We start from the raw sequence: 22761 nt of genomic DNA, 5'->3' as shown, positions 1-22761 counted from the left end.
AAAGGACAACATTCATTGTTCACTGGGCTATTGATTTAAAAGCCATATTTTAGTGGCAAACACTGCTAAAACACACACAAATAATGAGCAACATGACAAAGGAAGTTGTGACCACTGGCTGTACTCCTAACCATTCCCAGCTCCAACATACCTAACATAAGTTTCAAATAGCTCCTGTATATGCCATAGAAAGACAAAAGACACTGTTAGGGGAAAAGGAGGTCAAGTCCCTTCCATAATGCAAGAGGCTGAAGAAAATGAGCTTTGTGTCAGCAACAAGGAGACACAACTCAGCCAGGGGTTCAGAGGCTGAAGTTTTTTGTCAGTAAGAGTCAAACATAGCTCAGAGGCAAAGACAGGCAAACCCCACTCCTTGTTACTAACAAGACCCTTTCTGGCTGCGGTTATCAAGAAGCAACCACCTTCAGTAGCCAGCCAGTAGCCCGAGCAGACAACCCAGCACCCTGGCACACAAGCTAGCTGCCACGGATAGAAATTTTCTGAGCAATGAAGTGTGAGTATCCCTGACAACAGGTGAACTGCCATGGTTTATAATAGCAGCAAAGGAACTCTGGAGCTCGACCATGTGTGTCCCCCTAGTAAAGGCAGAAAGAAGAAAGTGTTGGTTGTTTTCATATTCCTTTTTTTTTCCATAGGCAGCAAAGTCAGAAGTCCACCAAAAGCTCATATTCCAGCATTTGCCAAGAAAAAATAAATAAATCAATGTTAAGCTTCTGTGGAACAGGCTTCGTAGAAGCCTTTAGATTCTTTCTTCCCATCTCTGTAGATGGGGATCTGCTCCAGTGTTCCTTCCTTGAAGACACAATATTTCATCCCATTTAATTAAGAATTAATTGCAACAGATGGGTAAGTCATCTACAGAACCATTAAGAATAATTACAAGTGGGAAGGAGAGTGAAAGGAAGGCCAGCAGCAGGTGACAGTTTTAGTTTTATTTTTTAAAGGGATCGGAAAACAGAAAATTGGTGGAAATCACAATTTAGAAAGCTGACTTGAATGGTAAAAACCTCTATCGTAGTCCAACTCCCTATCACACACAGGGCACAAACCTTTACAGAGTCCTGCAGATACACAAGAGTAGCACCGAGCAGCTGCTGCTGAAAAAGAACAGATCTAACAAAAATTCTATCAATTGGGCAAAATTTGAAATGGGAGAGAGATTCTAATCAACTAACGCTCATCTTCAGTTCCCCTTTTTTATACAGGCATACATATTATATAACATGTTAGAAAGGGACTTCCATTTAAACGATAAAACTGTACACCACCGCTTCTGAGAAATATAAAGACCCAGCCACATTTAGAGTGATTGCTACTTACATGTATACTTTCTTTAAAATATGGAAATCACAAACCTGAATCAACTTTTTAGGAGTTAGAGACACTGTTTTCGTAAGACTCATTTGTACCCTAGCTGGTTTGCTCAAACGTAGTATAAAAATTAAGCTACACAAGAGGTCTACTCTTGGTATTGCAAAAAGGATGATGATATTGATTTTCAGTCCTGTTAGCATGGGTGATACTCTGTAATTGCAATAGTATTTCAATTCATAGTTGGGAAACTCCAGCGTGTCACCAGATACGCCAAACATATTCCCAACAAGACCTTCACCTGCTGTAAGTGCTGATTTTCCTATATATACATATTCATGTTTTCTTGTATGCATTGAATCTTAATTGGGACCTTTAGAAAAGAGTGGGATACCAGGCAGAACACATAGCCTAGGAAAACCACCCCTCACCTTCCCACTGCACCCATGGGCATATTCACACTTTTATAAAGAGTAAAGTTCAAAGAACTATTTAAAATTAATTCAGCTGCCAGCAACCTGTTTTCACTAAAAACACTACACAAAGGCATCTAATGACTACTGTCATTAATAAAACAAATTACAGCAGCTGTATCTTAGCAGTAGATGTAGATTTGCTTAATGTGAATGGGGTCTTTGCCAAAACAGATGTTGCAGGCAGGGAAAGCTTTGGGCCTGTTTCTAGAACTTCAAAACTTTCACATCTGCCACGATCTTGCAGTAGCTGCCCCGCAGTCTCCCAAAGTACGGCTGCCTCTGCCAGAAGCAGCCATTCAGCCTACCCTCTACAGGGAAACTGCAAAGGGGGGAGATGAGCAAGAGCACCTATATACGTTTTGAAATCATCTCAGAGAACTTCTACATTAAATGAAAGCATGCACAAAGCCCAAGACTGTGATTTGGTTAGTACCACAAATTCCTGTTCATTTTGCCTAGGAAGGCTGCTTTTAGAACATTTTTTCCAGTCACAGTACAGGTTGGAAATGGCCACCACAAAAAAGAATAAGGAAGACCAAGTTGCTAACCAGCACCAAATCTAATATACTTGCAAGTCTACTTGCAAGAAAAGCTCTGAAGAGCAAACTATCTCAAAAGTCTGCATACGTAAAATCCCTAAAGTTTAGGGTTGGAGCTCTCTCTTGTTGGGAGCCAATTATGATACAAACTGAGAAAAATAATTAACAAGCGACAAAGGAAAGCCACCAACAAAACATGCTTCAGAAACATCTATTACAATCAAACTCATTATTTTTGTAAGCAGGATCTTTTCTTTTATACTCTGGTAACTGACTGCAACTCCCCTTAAAAACTACACACAGTGCACATACTCCCCAAAAGAACGGTAAAAACCAGAAAATGGAAAATGTAATGAACAAGCAACTGAAAAACTAACAGGAACTAGTCAATTGCAATGGGATAACACTTGTAATACATACTCCTGTGGAGTAATGTTTTGGTTAGTAAACTAGCAAATTCACAGCATCATAAACTACCCTTCTGTTAAAAGTTCAGGCAAAGAAAAGGAACTACTTTATTGTACTTTAATACCAGCTGTATCCCAAATTCTTGGAATTCATAAGCAAAGTTTTAGAGAAGAACATGAAAGAAGATGCATCCTTTGGATTTACTTTATCTTCTTTCCCTCCTGTCAAACTCAAACTCTTGTTTCGTATTTCCACAAGTGCCATTTGATTATGTGTTATTTTTTAATGAATTAGAACTTAATCATCTTTCATGCTCTACTGCTCAGTAATGTGAATTCAGTTTCTGAAGAAAGAAAAAAAAAATCATACAAGGTACGTTTTCACTTTCATATTACTCAAACAAAACAATTCTTTGCCAAGTATGAAATTACAGTCTACCACCTGGAGTTTCATATCTTTTCAGTGTTCACAGAAAGCATAATTCGTACAGCAAGTCTCAAAAGCCAAGCTATTATAAACCTAAGTTTTATTAAGTCAATTAGTATTGCTCCCAATACTGCCTGTAGTAGCCATAAATGACTTAAGAAAAAAGAATCTGGGTCTTTATTTCACATCGCAGAACTGTTTAGTTTACTGGAAAATGTAATGAATAAGCATTAGGAAAAAACACAAGGACTAAGAGCATAGTCCATATATATTTATTTCCTCCTTTAACTAACCAAACATTACTAGGAGGGGTCCAGTGATCCTATATCCTTTCTTTTCACATTGTCTTTCAAAGTTCAAATCCAACTGCATATTGTCACAGCTCCCTGGTCACAGATCTCTAATTATGTCATTTGCTGATTTTATAAACTCTGAGAAGAAAGAAATTAGGTTAATGCAGCAACCAAGAATTCAGTTCTTTGGATATGAAAGTTAGGCTAAGCAAGGATCACCACATTTTGAAATTCATAATTGCGTAGCTTTCAGCTGCATATACATTCAATGGGGCAACTTTAAAGTGCATCTAGAGGACCTAATATTCATATGAAATATTACAGAACTGAAGACACAGCTGAAAGCCTGTTTTCCGTTGAACAAAGAAATGACCATCCACAACAGAGCAACAAGTACTCTGTCACATTTTTGGTTTAAAAAAATAATAAAATATTGCAGGGATGCATAGGAACACACTTCTTTCTTTTTAGGGAAATATACCTTTTTTTTTTTTTTTTTTCCATCTGCTCCATAATAGAATTTTGCAATATCCTTTAGTTAGTTAAATTTCATTGGGATTCTTTTATTTTACAATAATAAGAACACCCAATCCTAGTGGTGTAATTTTCTTTTTTCACTCCTATACCACATATTAGGAAGATGAAAATCTGTGAAGTATACTTCCAAGTGAACTCATATCAATTCCCTTCCCTCAGGAAAGACAAAATAGATATAATTCCTGTTTATCATTTTTTCTTTTCTAGGGATTACTGCAGAAATTGACCTTTATCTCAAGACTGAAATCAGTACCTTCAATAAACATATCAATTTCAAGAGCAAAAGAACCTCTTTTCACTTATATTAGTAACTCTAAGCATTCTTTTCGGATGTTTACTTCCAGTTGGATGATAATCGCTTCAAGGTACGTCTACACTGTGCAATGCAACGTCAAGTAAATGCCCAAGCTGCATATCTCAAGCAGCAGTGTAAAATATCTTAGGCATAACGCTGCATTGGTGTGGTTATTCAATTCCCAGCTGAACTTGCGATATTGTACCAACTTGCAAATCCAGCGCTGGACAGTTACCTGAACTGTCAGAGAAGTTCACTGCTCCATAGGTCAGGAAAAAAAGCACCATGAGTGATGCTTCCAGAGATCCCAAGGCATTCATAAAGCTGCATTTAAAACGGCAACAATAGGGAGATGCCAACCAAACTGCCAGCAAGAAACTCCTATAACAATGAAACTCTCCTTTGAAGAATTTTATTCAGTCTTACATAATGATCAATATATTGTATGAAAAGGCCTATACGGTATTCGATTTCCCACACTGTTAGAGAATGGCTGTGTAGTTAGACAATAGCATACGGATTCTGTTTTCAAAAATTAGTGGTTTGCTTCATTGTTACTGACTCACAGAAATAGCTTACAGGACCATTCCCGTTAATTTCTGCTTGCTGTGATATAAATGTGGCAGAATCAGATCTTAAACGCTGTTGCATACTGGTGCGTTGAGTCTCTGATGATCTCCTATGCTTTTAAAGCACCTAAACTTATCAGAAAACGAGAGCAGCAAACAGACTAAGCCCAAAAAGTCATAACCTTCATTACAAATGTACATTAGACTTTTCATATTATGCCATGTATGTTTATATGCACATGAGAGCGTCAGGCATACATGAAGTGTAACTGGATACATAAGGCTGGAAGAATTTACCAACCAGCTATCCAGGAACATATTCTTCTCTACTCAGCAGAAGAAAAAAAAAATTTAAAGCCAGTTGTTCTTAGCTTCTGATCAAATGTACCATACATGCAAGATCCATGCTACACTAGAGATCTGTCCAGCTTAGATGGAGCATTACTTTTTAATGCATGTGATAGAAGGGTTTGGAAGATAGAGAAGTTGGACCAGGTACTCAACTGTTGTTGTTTTGATACTTAGCAAGTTCTCCTAATAGTTAACTTCACAACAAAGAAAAGTTTTTTCTTCCACTGTGATGCACAAAGCAGAGAATTAAGACAGGTATCTGCTATAACAGCAGGAAGATCTGGACGCATTTACAGCATATTAACAAAACCCCTGGCTTTCAAAAAGTGTTCCATGAGTTACCAAGGTACAGATAGCCATGACGTACATTTAAATAAATTGCTAAGGTACTTCTTTCCAAATATATTTGGCACACACATTAGTATTAGAACACATCAAGCCCTCTTTAAACAAATTATAAAAGAAACAGTTGGCATCCGTACCAAAGAGTTTCTTCTCTTTCTTACCGAAGCACAAAACTGGTAGAAGCTATATGCAGTTTCTGCTAGGTCAGACAAGAGGAAGTCACTCGTTGTCCCAGCCTAATAATACCAGCAAAGACATACCGTGCAGAATTTAAACTGAACAAATCTGAACAAAACTGAAAAAAATGTCTCAATAAGTCCAAGCTGCACAATTAAATAATACTATCTTTACTTTTTAAAATCATGTATTTACTCATAACACAGAAAACTGACAAGCACTTCTTTTATTTCCTCTGAACAACTTCCAAGCACCTTGTTTAAAATTGGTGTTAAAAATGCTAATATTTTTGGAGAGTATTTGCAAAACCATTAGAAAATTTATATGAAACACTGAAAATTTAATTAAGACATTTACTTTTTGTACTTTCAACATTCAGATACAAATGCAGAAGAGAGCGGTCCTGTAAACAGTACATCTTTTTGGCCCAGCACAGAAAAATTCCCAACCCTCTTGCATTGTCCCATCAGAACAATAGAACAGGCTTCAGCCTGCTCAATTTCACTTGAAAAACAAAGCTGATAGTAGTACAAACTACCAGTAATCAGATTCCTTGTAGTGAACAAATACACTCGTTATCAGAAGCTGTGATGAAACAACCTACTCCGTAGAAAAGGTAAGTTTGACCTACCCAATATAACTGTAAAGAACATAGAGACCATACCTTCCCCACAATCACAGAATGGTTTGGGTTGGAAGGGACCTTAAAGGCCATCCAATTCCAACCCCCTGCCATGTGCAGGGACACCTCCCACCAGACCAGGCTGCCCAAAGCCCCATCCAGCCTGGCCTTGAGCACCTCCAGGGATGGGGCACCCACAGCTTCTCTGGGCAGCCTGTGCCAGTGCCTCACCGCCCTCAGAGTAAAGAGTTTCTTCCGAATATCTTATCTACGCGTTCCCTCTGCCACTTGAAAACTGTTACCCCTTTCCTATCACTCCAGAGTCCCTCCCCAGCTTTCCTGCAGGCCCCCTTTAGGCACTGGAAGGCCGCTGTAACATCTCCCTGGATCCTTCCCTTCTCCAGGATGAACAACTCCAACTCCCTCAGCCTGTCTTCATAGGAGAGGTGCTCCAGCTGTTTATCATCCTGGTGGTCCTCCTCTGGACTCACTTCAACAGGTCCATGTCCTTCCTGTGCTGAACGCAGGGCCCCAGAGCTGAACGCAGGGCTCCAGGTGGGGTCTCAGAAGAGCAGAGCAGAGGGGGAGAATCCCCTCCCTCGTCCTGCTGGCCACGCTGCTTCTGATGCAGCCCAGGACACAGTTGGCCTTCTGGGCTGCGAGCACACATTGCTTTTGTTGAGCCGGCAACCAACATCAACCAGACCCCCAGGTCCTTCTCCTCAGTGCTGTTCTCACTCACTCATTGCCCAGCCTGTGTTCATGTTTGGGATTGCCCTGACCCAGGTGCAGGATCTTGCACTTGGCCTTGTTGAACCGCACGTTGTTTGCGTGGGCCCACCACTTGAGCCGGTCAAGTCACCAAATCCCTTCAAGTATACATTTTACTCACAACATAATTATTTAAAAAACTTTTCATGGTAATCACATTCAAAAGAGTCAGACTTGTTAAACTTTGTAAGCAAACAGAATGCACATGAAAAAACCTACCTATACATGGGAATGATGGACTAAGAATGTTCTTGAATTAATGGAAGTAGTATCTTTCAGTTTCAATTAATCAAAGGCAAATGATAAAGTGAAAGCTTTAAATAACTGCTACAGTACTGTAATAGTATTTCACAGCTAAAAAATAACATTAAATATGCATTTTACGTGAGTATTTTATGAAATACTTTGAAAAGGGAAATGCCCAAAAGAAAGGGAAATACCAAAGCATATTGCAGTCTACTTGATAACACAGAAAGGCAAATCATCACTGGGAAGCGGGGCAATAAAGTTAAAAATACCTTATTACAGCTTGATAGTGAATGTGCACGTTAAAATCTATTCCAGGTAGTACAACACTCTTTTTGACCCCTCCTCACGTAGATTTCTTTCAAGAATGTAACTAATTGTAAACATAGCTCAGTATCAGGAAAAGAGGCAGAGATCAATGGAGAATCAGACAGATGTAAGGAACAAAGTACCAAGATGACTTATTACAAACCAGTTACATAAAAATCCCACAACTACCTTCATCACAAATATGGAAGAATTAAGTATAACCAAACAAGTACAAAAATTACAACTTTGTTATGAGTAGATATCTACAAAAACAGAATCTTAACATCTAGAATTTTAAATCATTACATTCATTTTGAAATTCCACCTGGCACAACGCATCAAAGTAATTAAAAAAATAAAGTTTGTTGAGTAAAAATAGGCTTGCAGTGTAATTTAAGGCTCTATCATGGGCTCTCAAACAGCCGTATGGAAAAAAAGTTCTCGGAGGCAACCACCACCACAGATATGTCTTGCACCACTGTAACAAGGCATAGGAAAAGCAGCTGCATCTTAAATAATTGGATTCTACATTATACAATAATTAAACAGCCTTTAGATAGGAAAATGTCTTCTATTTCTGAATTACTTAATAACCGCTTTTCCCTATTCAACCTCTTTCCCATGATTAATGTATGTATGTATAAACGCAAAGAAAAATGCCTTAGCCATAATCCAGCTGGTTATGTGCAGATTTTAATATCTAATTAAGACGGGTTTCAAGGAGACGCCATTGGAGATTAACTGAACGATGCAGTCTACGGCATTGACTCAATTGGCAGCAATATTTTCTTTGGGTCTAGAACAAGGTAATATCCTATGCAAGAGTCAAAAGCTTTGATCCATTCTGACATCTCAAAGAATGTCTTTTATTAACGCAACAGAGATGCCTGCCAGGGTTTTCTTATCATCAGAATCAATGCTGCTAAAGGTGCTGTATTTCACATGTGACCTAACACTAATCTTCTATTTTTGTTCACTGTGGAGCCCTTTTGACAAGAAAAAAGATAATAACCCTGCAGACTTGATAAAATTCTACTTCAGGTAACTACGCACCATCTAACTTTTTATTACTGTTTCCATTGAAAAGTCTCCTTCTTTCCTGGCATGCCATTTTGCTGAGCCCAATTAAGGGGTACTCATTTCTTTACTCACCATGCATCAGCAGTGGCCATGTAATTCATGTGAACAGAACTTGATCCTGAAGGCCCTACTCACAGATGTAAATCTATGTGTCTGATGAGACTAGTACTGTCTAACGAGTTTGTAAAACACACAGACATTACGGAACCGTAACGTGTTATTATAAATTATTTACATGCTCAAAGAACGCAAAACAATAGGATTTCCTTACTATGATCTATTTCTGTCCCACACTCGGAAGCAAAGCAAATTAACATATCATAATTCAAACTTTTAATCTAACATCAGCTCTTTACTACAATTTATAACACACAACAAGTCAGTCTTAGCAATAAGTTAGAACAACCGGAAAGTAAGTTCCTTACTAAAAGCACCTGGCACATAGATTGGCTCTTCAAATAATTAAAGACTTTATATATATTTTTGCCACATGCAAACCAAAAATCAAATCATATGATAGGCTATAAACTTGGAACGCGATCTTGCACCAACGAAAGGGCAATTCCTTCCACTTTTGAGTTGAGAATGAAGAATACAGAGCACTGAATAGGCAAGGGGCTGGAGATGCTACTGTACTCAATATGTTGCCATTATTCCTGTGAACCACAGTGCCAGTTTCTAAAACTTAAGAATTGAGAATGGATGGACCTTCAGACTGTATATTTCGGTACACATTGTGAAGCCCTGGCTGGTCAGGGAAGTGGATTACCACATTAACCCCTATTTTGCTATCAGAGTAACAGTGTGGTACATGGCAGTGAAGCAGCCAAGCGGTTCCTTGCCTCAACCTTCTCATCAGTATCAATGCACCCAGAAGCTTCCAGAAGTCTTTGCTTTCAACGTTAAGAGCTATCAAGATGACTACCTTAGAGATTTTACCACCTTAAGGTTATATCAATTGTCTTATATCAATATATCAATTGTCAATATCAAAAAATCAATTCAATATCAAAATATCAATTGTCTTATTATCAATAATCTTCCACACAACCTAAGAGTTAAATCATAAAATATCTGCACATTCTGTGATAAGTTTAAGCTAGCCTGTGGGGAGATGTTCCTTTCATATGTCAATAAACGTAGTCACCATTCCAAGTAAGTTTCTACACTGACAGTACTTACAAATGGTCACATTCACTTGAAGTCAGGAATTGCTCTTTATTTAATTTCAAACATTTTATCTAGTGCCTCTTCTCACCACCCAGATCCACTTTCTAAGTGCAAAGCCTGATTCAGCACCATTGAAACTGAAGGGAGTTTTGCAGTTATGATTCTGAACCTCACCCCCATTACTCTAACGTAACTGCTCTCCTCATTTCTCTCTGTCCAACCTCTACGTTCTTACACTTCTGTTTCTTCATGCCGTTATCACCCACATTTGTCTCTGCCTCCTGCTTCCCCAAAATTGTCATTTTTCTTTTTCCAAAAAGCTTAAAGTAGAAGTATACAGGAGTCTGAATAATTTCATTAAGTCAGGATAGGAGAATAGAGTAGACTAATGGTTTTCAATCTTTGGACACTCAGAGACCTACAAAGATCTCCTTTAGAAGCAATACCCAGTGGCAAATTTAAATCTATCAACAACTTGGGCGAGTTTGCGGTTTTTCTTGTTAATCAATTGACTTGAGCATCTCAGAAAGTCTGTGGATTCCCAAGGCTCCTATGCCAAAGGTTAAAGACCACTGAAGTAGATATTGAGTTATGCACGGGACTTCTCCAATTCTGTGATGCACCCATGTTACATTCTTTAAGTAATTTTATACTGTTCATCTGCTAAGTGACATCATAAAGGAATAAATCACATGGAACTTCCACAGTCATACATAAATTCAAGACATTCTACTACAAATAAGTCAATAATTTCTTTGCATCAAATAAAAACCTTTCCTAAAACTGCACATGTGAAATTTTACATTTTAAAGAAATGTCAATGAATTGTTTGCTAATGACCCATGCTTCAGAATAGCAGTTTAGATAAACTTAGTTGCACAAAAAAATAACACCTTAAAAATATTCTCAAATAAATGTAAAATCTTGATTATGCTAACTTCAGCTCCTAGCAACCTCAAGCTATACAGAAACCTCAACGTAAAAATGAGGTGTATTTCTGTGTTCCAGAAAAAGAAAAAAAAAAATTCTAGCACTTGCATATAGCAGAGCCTATGCCTTTAAACAAGACGTGGGACAATCTCTCTCAGGGGCTGTATTTCCACTCTACGTTCCATATTCAATACAGTTACTACAGAATTTGAATCCCTGGGTTTGGCTGACAGGCACAGCTGGGGGCAGGTTTTTAGTTTAATAAACCCTTGGAAAACATTCAAGAGTTATCAAAGCAAACTCAAGATCACCTCAGTAAGACCGCTGGCTGAAAACTTTAGACACTTACTAAAAACACCTCTGAAAAGTCAGCTAGAAAACACTGCTTTATTTTTCTCTATTATTTTAAAGGCAACATAAGCAGTCAGTGGGCACTGAACAAAACCCTTATCTACGTCCTGACAAGCTGATGCCTTCATTACCAGACTACAGCCGTGCTTTCTCTCTAGTTTTGTTTTTTTGTATTCCTTTTTCACAGATACAATAGGAGCAATGTAAGATAGCTACCCGCTCAGCCTTCTGAGATCAGTTCAAGAGAAAGCAAGGCCGAGTGTGAAGCAAGAGTTGCAGATACATAACTGCTCAGTCTGCCTTGCATAATTTGCGAGCCTAAATGCCAAACCAGACAACACAAAGTCAGAGCTGCTTAGTCCTCCAAGCAAACCTGCACTCTGTCACAGCACGTTACAGAGGAGGGAATGATTCTTTTCAAACTAACCATAGAACTCAGACCTCCTTCCCGAAAAGTCATTGTAACTACCGGAAAAGCACCTCCCAAACTGCCCATGGAACCCTAACAAAGGGGATTACAGAAGCACATTAAACTGTTTCAGCAGAACTAAACTCTAAACAATAGCGATTTACGGTGGTTCTCAAGATCTATTGGATTAAGCTATCATTCAAAATGATACACAAACAGCTAGCTTGCATCAAATGGTGATTTAGACACCTTAAGCCAAAATAATTTCAGGCTTTGTACTCCAGTCTCAAGGAAGTACCTCAATCAGGGATGTGGTTAGATGCCCAACTCTGGAAGACTAAAGCAATTTCTGATACCTCTCATCTGAACAATTCTTTATCTGCCACCTCAAGAGTCTGCCCTCTCTGCACAACATCCAAAGAAAAAGTCTATGTTTAACATTTCACTTCCCCCATGTATTACTCACAGAGATTACACATCAGAGTCCCTTTCAACATGTGGACCCCAAACTTCATCATCTTCTGAGACCTACCAAGCATCTCTCTAGAATTAAAGCTAAAAATAGTAGCTTGGCCTATTTCAAACACTACAGCCTACAGCCATGTGACGTACTGATCTCAACAAAGGTCAGATAAAGGTGGTTTTTTTGTTGTTGTTTTTTTCTTACTTACCATATTCATGACTGTGGTAGTACGGTCATACAAATTTATCTTTGAGATTTTAATTTACAGGAAAGATTGAGTAAGCAAGTGACAAACAAAAGGAAAAAGTGTTTATAACTATCTTGCTGCTGAAAACCAGCACTATCAAGTGGCAGCAATGAAAGTGTCTCTTAACAAGATTATTATTGCCAACAATATGACAAATTAAATTCCACAAAATACAAAATGGTAATGAGAAAAAAAAAACAACAATCCAGATAGTATGTCACTTCCAGATATATTGGAAATGCTTAAATACCTGTTGACCTAATAAAAATCAGTCCTGAAAAGACATCTGAACTGTTATTAGGGGTTGGATGTTCTTTTTGGATAGGAAACTCAAACACTTACCCAGATTTCAAGTCTGTAATACGTAAACAATTAGTAGCATCCAAGCCTACTTTTCCATTTCTGACCACACTGGAAATGAAGGGTGAAAGAGCAGGAGAAATTCTGTTCAAGGCAACTTCAGGTGACATTTTAGGGCGTTCCTCTTTCCTCTTGAGCTGTATAGGAGTAATAAGGGAGAAAAAAATTACTGATTGCAATGGAACCAAGGGCTTCATTGTGTCTCCATATTCTCATTTGTAACATCTAATACAACTACAATGGGTATAACCATAATCAGTATTACTTTTACAGTACTCTGCTAGGTTGCTACTTACAGCATTTGAGGTTTCCTTCAAAGGCTAGCACTGCTTTTCTTTCAGTGATATCACCACGCTCTGAAAGGCATCCTCAGGCACAAAACTCATCAAGAGCCTCATACATACAAATTTTAAGCACAGCTTTTTCAGAGGTGCTTGCAATTGCATGGCCTTATGCTAAATCAGTCGGGTCACTAACCACACTTTAAGAACCTGCTGCTTTTTAGATGAAATGCAGACACTGAGCATGCTGGTAATTTAACCCAGTCCCATGCAGAAAGGCTAGACACTGTGGACTACAACAGACTGTGGCAGGCGAAGTGGAAAAGGGTAAGAAACCTATCAAAACACAAATTTAATACATTTGATCACGTTCTTGGGCACTCAGTTCCACCTGAAAATTAACTGAACTTTGCAGTTTTACAAAACTGCAACCACAAAAAAAATGAGTGGAATGTCACAATGAGTGAAAAGTTGGGCAGAAGACCCAATACTTAGACTCTGACCATTAGTGGATTTTTTTTTAAACCCATTCAATTGAAAAACAGCCCTCCAGACTGTATTTACTTCCTTACAAAATCAGAGACTTGACCCACTAGTGGGTGGCATCCGTGCCCATAGCAGGGGGTTGGAACTAGATGACCTTTAAGGCCCCTTCCACCCCAGACTATTCTGATTCTATTCTATGACTTGACAATCTCTTAATTACTCATCTACATTCACAAGTAACACTGCATATGGAGTGCTGCATTCACAGTACTTCTCTGTTGTTTCTAACGTTCCGTTTACAAGCATTAGTTGGTAACTAGTGGATATTTTGCAAACTGATCATTCCCTGTAACTGGTAGCAACATTAAACATTTGAGTTACATTTGAGTTAAATTTGAGTTATTAAACATTTGAGTTTTGTTCTTATGAAAGCCATTCACACTGAAGTAGTATGAATGAACGCTCAACAAAGAGGATTTATCCTAGCTATTCTGAATAAAGCAAAGGCCAGGCTCTTTCAGAACAAAAATAACAAGAATTTCCTAAAAATAGCAATTACCTTTAATACACTGTTTTTTACATTTTATGGCAGCTAAAGAAGCTGAAGAGTGAACATCCATATACTAATGTAACACTAGCTCTCTTCACATACACGATTTACCCTGACAATGGGCAACAACTGAAGCTTGCTTGGCAAACACCTATGGCAATTCAAGACGCTACTTCACGTTTGTTACTCCTCTGCCCCAAACGACTGCCTACTCACCTTTATCCTTACCTAGAGAAGCTGAGAACACAAGCCCAGACTTGACCTATCTCAACGCAAAGTCCAACAGCTTAGCTTGAATGGGTAATGAGCTTAAACTAAAACGCCAGATTTTGTGCAAGGCTGGCTAAAACTGGGCACATTTCATTCCACCAGCTCTACTGCAGGGAGAGTAACATCAGGCAGAGGGGACAGCTGGACTGCTGAAGGTTTTGGAAGCCATGAGAAGCATGCTGAAATTTAAGTTATCCTTCTAGTGTTTTATGCACAAAGGTCTCACAGGTGGTTCTGCTTATGTGACACATTTTGAGGGAACTGTGAATGTTATGAGGGTAAGGCCACAACACAAAGAGAAACATGTGGGGACAGAAGATGAATAGACACCTTCCAAAATGAATTACGGGATGAGATTCTTTATCTTCCCATTAATAAAATCTGCGGATATTATCAAAACAAGATGTCAGTGACTCCCAGGCATGGCTCCTGGTTTTATTACACCATTTTTCCAGATCTGTAATATCTCCTATGTAACGAGCCAGTTAACACACGGTACTTACAGGCTCGCTCTGGGTTCAACTCACGCGTTTATTTTGTAAACAGCGGGCTTTACAAACCATAACAAAACAGCGTAACTCCTGCAAAGCTTAGCCCCCACGCACACCATTTTTCCCCTCAGCGCTCCTGGGAAGAGCGCACAAACCAAACGAACCTAGAAAGACACAGGACATTAAAGCTCGCCAGGCTGCTTCCCTCCCGGAACCCGGCACCGGGAACCGCACAGGGGCCAGCCGCAGCCCCGCAGCCCCGCAGCCCCCTCCTCCTCGGGGTGAAGCCCTGCGGCCTGCCCGGCCTCCAGCCACGGCGGGCCCAGGGCGCCCCCGTTCAGCCCGCGGGGAGCCTCCCCTCCGCCCCCTGGGGGCTTTTACCCCCCGGAGGGGCACGACGCGGGCCCGGGGCCGGCTCCCCCCGCTCCCCCCGGGCCGCTGGAGGCGCTGCGGGCCGCCCGTCCCCCCCCGCCCCGGCCCCGCCATTACCTACGGCCCCTTAGCAACGGCCGCGCCCGGCGTGCGCGCCCCCGCGCCCGCCCCGCCGCCCGGCGTGCGCGCCCCCGCCGCCGCCACCACCGCGCCTCCCCACCCCCCCCTCCAACCGGGCCGGAGGGGGCCTCGGCGCCGAGCGGCCGCCGCGCTGCCGGGGTGGGGTTTTCCCGCCGCGAGCAGGCGTTCGCGCGGGGCAGCCCTGCCGGCGGAAGGCCCCCGGCGTGCGGGGCCGGGCGTTGCCATGGTGACGGGGGAAGCGCGGCGCGGCCTGCTGCGGCCTTGGGCGCAGGGGGCAAGGGGCAGGCCCGGCCCCATGGCCGCCGAGGTGGTGGTGGTGGGATCCTGCGTCACAGACCTCGTCAGGTCAGTACCCGCCGCCTGCTCGCCGCTTCGCCGGGGGAGCGGGGGAGGGGGTCCCGGCCTCGTTACTGCGGGGCCGGGGGGCTCCGAGGCAGGCAGGAGGCAGGCAGGAGGCAGGCAGGAGGCAGGCAGGCCGCGTCCCGCAGCGATCTGCCTGGGAGACCTCCGGCTCTGCCGCTCCCCGTCAGCACGCGAGTCTGAAACGGTTTGCGAAGGTAACCGGAGGTGGTCGGCTGGGGCACCTCGGTTCAAAGCACTCGGGTCCGCCAGAAAAGCGAGGAGGGAAGCTTAATGTCGGAAAGAAACTCCAGCCCGTGAAAAAAAAAAAAAAAAAAAAAAAAAAAGTAGGTCAGAAGTTGATTATTTACAGGTTTCAGTTCATGGGACAGCGAGAGAGAGAGAGAGAGAAAGCCTGCCGAGCTGTTCGCAGCCATTCAGATCAAGAAACGGAAATAAGCCCTCAGGAAACCAAGCACCTCTGCTTTTTAAACTGATTTATTTACTTATTTATTTATTTATTTTAAGGAACGTCTTCGTTCCTCTTGATTCATCTTCTGGGCATTTTGCTTTCAGGAGGAGGTACTTGGTCCTCATTGTCATTTTTTGGTGCGTAGGTAGGGTTTAGAAACTTTTTAAAAAATAAAACAAAGTTTTGGTCCAAGCAGCCTGGGTTTTATAATGAATACTAAATATCGGAAGAATTCGAACAAAACTGCGAGAGTTGGCAACGGTGCAAATGCTAACCTAAACGGCCCGACCTTGTCAGCCCCCGTAAACTTGCAAACCAGTCCTTTATTTGCACTATATTAAACACATCTGGTTTTAAACTATGTACGCAGACTTGGTTAACAGAGGATTTAAAAGTGTATGTGTCTGGACTGCATCAGCCTGCTCTGCTGGGAATTCTGCAGTAAAAAAAAAAATGCAATTCCTCAGTGTGAATCAGCAGACAATCAAAGCCTGTGGGTCAAGAAAGTGTAGAAGGCGTGATTAGAAGATTATGCTGGGGAGTAAGTGCAATGTAGTCATAGACGTGCACTGTAAAAACACTTTAAAAATTGTAGAACCTATGTCAGAAAGATTTAATGCTTTATGTAATCTGCAGCACGCACTGGCAGTTTTCCAAGAGGAATAGTTGTGTTGTAAGTCAGAGTAAGATATTGGAGAACCGATCTTGATGTTACGTGTGTGTGAGTGATCAGATGCTTGTGACGTTACGTTGAAACACAAGGCATGGTGCTTTAATCTCAAGAAATTCCTTTTCCTTTCTCTCTGAAATGTGGGAAGAAAAAACAACTTCAAAAATTGCCTGCCACTTTAAGCACTACTGACCACCATGGGCCTGGGTTTTTTCTTGACAGTTAAACAAAACAAAACAAACAACGCCAACAAATAGAAAGCTCCCATGCTTTTTTTTAGCTTCAAGTTTGCTGTGATGGAAATGCAGGCACTTATCTGAAGGCTCATTAGCTGGCCGTACTGTAACTAGAGATTAAACTGTGGGCTGTAGCCATAGATGCTGTAACACTGAGATTAAGTGGTTGAAAAAAAAGCTCTTTCACTCTTCAGTCAGCTGAGAGTTTCTTGAACTGAACAAATGCTATCACAAGAATGTATCTGACTCACCAGTATTAGCCTCTACTTAAGGAGCAGCGAAGGGCTTTTTATTAGTGATAAGCTAATCTGATTCAACTGGAAAAGAACGGCCAGCCTCATTCTCTGTTACGAGCGCAGGATTTCAGGCACTTCATAAACTCGGGAAAAGAATGGGTTTAAATTTAGCTGGCAGGTGTTCAGTCAGACTGAAATCTCCATTTAGTACCTGTGTAGACAGAGCTTGGATGTATCCAGTGTTACAGAAATCTTGGTAAAATGACCTGAAAGCGTTAAGCTGTGGGCAGGGATGCCTCTAAGTGGGGAGCAAAGGAGTGACACAGGGAATGATAAGCAAGCTTTATTAAAAAAACTGCCAGATTAGGACTGATTCCAGGAGAGTTTTTCTTTACTGTTTTTATGCCTGCAGTGTAGGGAGGCTGCATGTTCTAGGTTTAAAGCTAGGGTTCGTTTCAGTGGGGACAGAAGAGCGACGGATTTTCATGAGTTTGTTATTTATGCTGAGGTTTTAGCTAGGAGAAGATGTGGAGAGCGAGGCGAGCGTGCTAACTGCCCGTCTGTCATCTGCTGGAAGAGACTGAGTAAACCTCAGTAGGAGGGAGAGTGGTGTGAAGGAGGTCAGGCACATTTCTGGACACATTGCGTTTGACGGGCTTATTCACCGCTCAGGACTGAAGCCTGTTTTTCCTGGAAGATGAGCGCGTTGCCAGAGGTTAAATGCTATGTTATAACTCGAGCCGGTGGGGTGCGACGCTGGCTCTCCAGAACTTCACCCTCATTCTGGAGAGCTAGAACCTAAGGGTGGCAGACATTGAGTGGTAGATGTTCCCAGGTCTTCAGAGGCAAGGTGCCGACAATCCGAAAGATAAGCCTGAAGCCGCCGTCGGCCATGTGGTAGCCAGACTCACCAAATGCAAGGAGTTACCATCGAATGTTTTTACTCAGCGCAGTAGAGCGATGATTTGAAGAAGCGTAATGTCTGTGTGCAACGGGAATGTGCAATTTGAAATTTGCTACGCCTTACATAATGAATGAGAAGGGAAAGAAAGGGGACCTTCTGTTGAAGACAGCATTCGCATGTCGTTTTGAGAAATAATCAAATTCAGAAGAAAGGGTAGTGTGCCTTAACGTCCTTTCAAAGGGAAGGGGCCCAGCGGTTTGCTTTTAAAATACTGTTCTCATTGGAAATTCTGCTCTCATTGTCCTGTAGCGCTGCAGTGGCAGAATGTGGGTTTTCTAAAGCGAACTTAGTATAATCAAAACAGCCTCACGTACATACATGCAGTAAACCACACTCTTTTGGCTTAATAGGACCAGGAACAAAACATACTTGTGGTCACAATCACAATCAACGCTTCATTGGCAATACCAGGCAATAGTAGTAGAAAACAAAACCAGCATTATTCTATATGATCTAGATATCAAACCAGACGGGTGCCGTCCATAGTATTGTTGAAACAGTTTCTCTTCTGACGCATAGTTTGCAGGCTGGTCGTGGCAGTGGCATTTTAATTCGTATTAAATCAGGACAAGACTAAACATATAAACCAATGAGAGTCAGACACACTAAAACAATTAGAATAAACAGGAGAAACTTTGGCATGGCAATTGAAAACAGCAGAAGCAAAGAACAAAATGTAAGATGGAAAAAAAGGCCTTGGATAGTCACAACAGCAACGGTTTTTCACTTGAATTCAAGAGAACGAGACCACAGCCCAAATACTGGAAAACTACATTTGTTAGGATGTTCAAGATTTGAAATCTTAGTTCTTGGCGGACCTCTTCCCTCCTCTCAGATTGCTTTATTGCCTCTAGGGAATAGAATTAAAAATTTCGGCTTCCAGCCCCCTGTTGCGACCACTGTCGTTAATAACTTCTACAAAAAGCAAACTGATTGACTGAAGGTGCTCAGTGAGAGGAGAGCGAGATGGTGGAGAAAGCACCGAGCTGCAAAGTAGTGTGTTGCCAGACTGGACTGTAGTGACAAATGCGCAGCTGGAATTAACATCCCGGAGCAGCCAACGGCTGTGTCGAGTCATCTTCCCTAAGAGCACGATCTCTGCTTGTGCAAAATGGCAAAGGTACCTCTGCGGGGAGATTCTGCATCCTCCTCTTAAGCCTCTATTGGTGGCTACTGTCAGCGAAGTGCTGAAGTAAAGGACTCCCTGTCTCCTTGGAAATCCCTCATCCTAAGCTCTACATCTACTTTCTTCCTTGAAATGCAATATTTGGGACAATGATTTCAGCCTTTTGCGGGAATGTGAAAAGGAATTTTTGTATGTTTCTTTTGAGGTAGCAGGGAAAGTCTCACGTGTGCCTTCATTTTCTGCTTTGCTTTGTTTCCAGGTCTTTCACACATGTTCTCATTTCCACCATTTCTCAGGCATGCACAGTCACCACATTTTAATGTTTTTATTCTTGCTTTCATGTTGTTTTTTTTTTCTCCTCTTCTGCTTCTCCTAGCAGCAAAGTGTTCTAGAATCCTTCAAATCCATTTCATTTGTGTTTTTGTTTTTATCTGTAATGCTTCCCCTGCAGCAGCCACTCCTCATTCTAGTCAATCTGCCGTTGCCAGCAGCATGGGAAAGCACAACTGTGAAGGAATACAAGCTTAGTCCAGTTGAGGAAATTAATCTTTTGGATCCAGAGAAAGGCATCAAGGCATGAGAGAATGTGTCATCTGTGAATTGTTTGGTTTATGTAATAGTGAAAAATCTGGGCTTGATTTCAGCGCCTTCGTTCCCTGCCTCTTCTCTGACCTAGCAAAGTTTGCCTGTACAGCACATGCAGGGTGCTCAGGCGCTCTGCTTTGGTGCTCTGCCCTGGTTTTAGAGGATCTGAAGTGTGGTGTGGGGCAGCTCCCCTCTGCCTTCTCTTCCCTGGCAGAAAGAAAGCTGTATCTTGGGGTCTGAAAAGAAGAATGCGGTAAAAATCAAGTTGATGAAATCCTTAATAATGGACTTCAGGAAGAAAATTGTTCTATTTATATGCAGGTTTGAATACCAGAAATGGCTCAGACATTGCTCATCTGATGCAGGGCCTGATCGATCCAAAGCTCATTTGTGTCAGAAGAGGCTTGTCAGTAAATTGTAATGTGACATTAATTAAATTGCCCCCTGAAATCTAAGTGATCGGTTTATTCTAGGGTGCAACACAGTTTAATGTTTTACTGTGCTAAAAGTATTGGGTCTCACAGTCCAGGCATGAAAAGCTTCCAGCAAAGTGCTTCTCACAAAACAATAACAAAGTATTAAAGAGGTGAAGCAGGGTGGGGAGGAAAAGGTCCGGGTGGATTTTACTCAAATTAACACAAGATATCTAGGCTAAGGCCACCAAGGGCTGTTTTTAACCCATTAGAAGAGCCGCGTTTGCAGCCAAGGTTACGAAGCACAAGGAAGAGACTGCGCACCACTGAGCAGAGCTGGCACTTTCTGAAAGAAACTGCTGTTTGTGTAGCAGAGGATGCTGTCTGAGGAGGGCCGGTCGTGTTAGAACACCTGCTCGACACTTGTCTTTGGCTCTTATCCAGGAAAACGTGTTTTTTTTTTCCCTTTCTTAAACGGAGACGGGGAAGTTTTAAAAGCCTTGGGAAATAGGGGTGTTAAGCTGATCACGCAGTGTCTTTTAACTTAAGTGGAACTGAAGCGTTGCTTTCTGGATTCCATGTAAGTGCAACCTCCCTGCCTTTTATTTGGCCTCACCGTATCGAGCACTGATCTCCTGCGTGCTGCAGTTAGGTGCTGTCCTCCCCTCCGAAAGCGACCCCATTTCAGCAGTCACTAATGAGACTCTCATGTTTTAGACTTACCTACTTCAGTTTTAACTAGTATGTCTTTGCTGGTGCTTTTGAGCTAAAGAACACCCCTCGTGGTACTGCAGTCAGGCCTGCACGACATAAATGCCGTAGCCGAAGTCATTTCTTCCCATTACTTGTCCTCCTGCTCATTTGGGAAACATGTTGGAGTTTGGGGAGCAAGAGTGGGTGGAGTCGCCTTTGCAGAGAGGTAGGAAGAGGTTTTGAACGGGCAGAAATGCCAGGCAAGGCATGAGGTTTTACTGCAGGAGGCGTGAAGAAGCTGCGGAGCTGGGGCTGAGACACCAGGCAGGGAAGCTACAAGGCTAACAGTGACAGCTCCCCAGCTATCCAGAGGGCCCCTGTTTTTCTGCTTCTCTTTCTGCCAGCCCTGGCTGCCTGCTTGCTTTCTGCAGCTTTCTCACAGGGCTGCTTGGCAAGGTGCAGAGCAAAGCTCTGCTCTAGCCCTGCTATCTTCTCCCAGCAACAGCATTTTGGAAGATCCAGCACCCAGTAAGGCCTCTGTTACCTCCTCCTGCCCATGAATGAGTTCCCAGATGTCTGCTTCTGCTCCTACCAGCTGCAGTGTCTGGTCTGGTTAAGTTTGTAAATTGCTTTGAGATCCTTCAAGATGAAAGGTTCTCCTTAAGTGAGATCATTATCGCCTTCTACATTTCTCCACTCCCTGTTCCCAGCTCAAGCTCTTTTCTCATCCCAGCTCAGGGTCCTGCACGGTACTCAACATTCCCAGCTCACGGCGACACGGAGCTCACCCACAGGTTTCGGCTTCCAATCCATCAGTTGTTTGACGCCTCTCCGGTTACTTCAGAGCTGAAGGTTAAATATATGGATTTTCCTGAGCTGCTGCCAAAGTGCTTAGCACTTGCCACACTGAGAGTGTACTTCTGAATTTGCGTCTGACTTCATGTTATTTTGTGTGCTTCAAGAGGCTGTATGGTTCTCTTCCTCCCACTTCTGAGGCACTTACTCATTCTAGGAAGCATTCCAGCTCCAGTGTTGTTCTGTGATCCTGCCCTGCGTTCTCAGAGCCATGCTTTGTTCATGCTCATGTGGTTACCCTGTAAGCCTGTCAGGGCAGGGATTTCACTCCTGTCTGCAGCGGGTTGATGGAGAGGAACCCTGACATGAGTTCAGAGGGCTCTGTGCTCGAAAATCCAGAGGCAGTGATACGGTGCTTGGACAGGAGAGCTCCCACGCTGCTCTCCTCGCTGTCGTCTTCCTCTTCTGTACTTTACCCAGCTAGTAAGAGAGTGTTTTCACTGCATAGTATCTCTGGGTGTTTATTCCCAATGCCATTCACATTCCTCTGAAATTTCCCTCTTTCCTACTAAAGTGAGGTCATCTTAAACCTGTGTTTATGGTACTGCAGTCATTTCCATGGCAGTAGACTATGATATCATCAGCGGAGGATTATGCCCTTCCTATGTGTGTTAGCAATTAAAAATTATGGTTTGTGAGATAAAGCTAATGTTTACCAAGCTTTTAGGTTTAGTCCATATGAGGCAAGGAAACTATTGCTTAATTCTCTAGAGAGTTCACTTGGGTAATGGAGTAAATGAATCCAGAAACATTTTGATCCTAGCAGGTGATAAGTTTTTGGGGGTGTATTTTCCAAGTGGGAGAAGAAAATCAGCTACTCCATCTTGTGTTCTCTTGCCACGCAAAGAGCACTTGTCTGAAACACACTGGCACTC

The 22761-nt window shown here is 42.0% G+C and overlaps 2 protein-coding genes across 5 annotated transcripts in view; one reads left to right on the top strand and one right to left on the bottom strand.

Moving 5' to 3' along the window:
- BABAM2 (BRISC and BRCA1 A complex member 2) overlaps nucleotides 1-15649 on the bottom strand; it is a 170027-nt gene extending 154378 nt beyond the window's left edge. For 2 of the 4 annotated variants that reach the window (XR_004780991.2, XM_050710032.1), the window contains exon 1: nucleotides 12689-12843. Coding sequence is in view for 3 of the 4 variants with exons in the window: in XM_050710032.1 (XP_050565989.1) it covers nucleotides 12689-12816 (128 nt within the window). In the remaining variant the exon portion in view is untranslated. Of the gene's footprint in view, nucleotides 1-12688; nucleotides 12844-15273; nucleotides 15389-15634 lie in introns of those variants that run through there. The other 2 variants (XM_035561828.2, XM_035561817.2) reach the window with 2 other exon arrangements.
- The window catches only part of RBKS (ribokinase), a 67912-nt gene continuing 60630 nt past the window's right edge, over nucleotides 15480-22761 (top strand). Inside the window, exon 1 of the mRNA XM_035561864.2 lies at nucleotides 15480-15642. Coding sequence (XP_035417757.1) covers nucleotides 15521-15642 — 122 coding nt within the window. The 5' untranslated portion in view covers nucleotides 15480-15520. The remainder of the gene's footprint in view (nucleotides 15643-22761) is intronic.

The sequence above is a fragment of the Cygnus atratus genome, chromosome 3 (assembly GCF_013377495.2).
Source record: "Cygnus atratus isolate AKBS03 ecotype Queensland, Australia chromosome 3, CAtr_DNAZoo_HiC_assembly, whole genome shotgun sequence".
In the NCBI taxonomy this organism is placed as follows: domain Eukaryota; kingdom Metazoa; phylum Chordata; class Aves; order Anseriformes; family Anatidae; genus Cygnus; species Cygnus atratus.
Note: the sequence above shows the minus strand (reverse complement) of the source record. Positions and strands in the feature narration are given on the sequence as shown.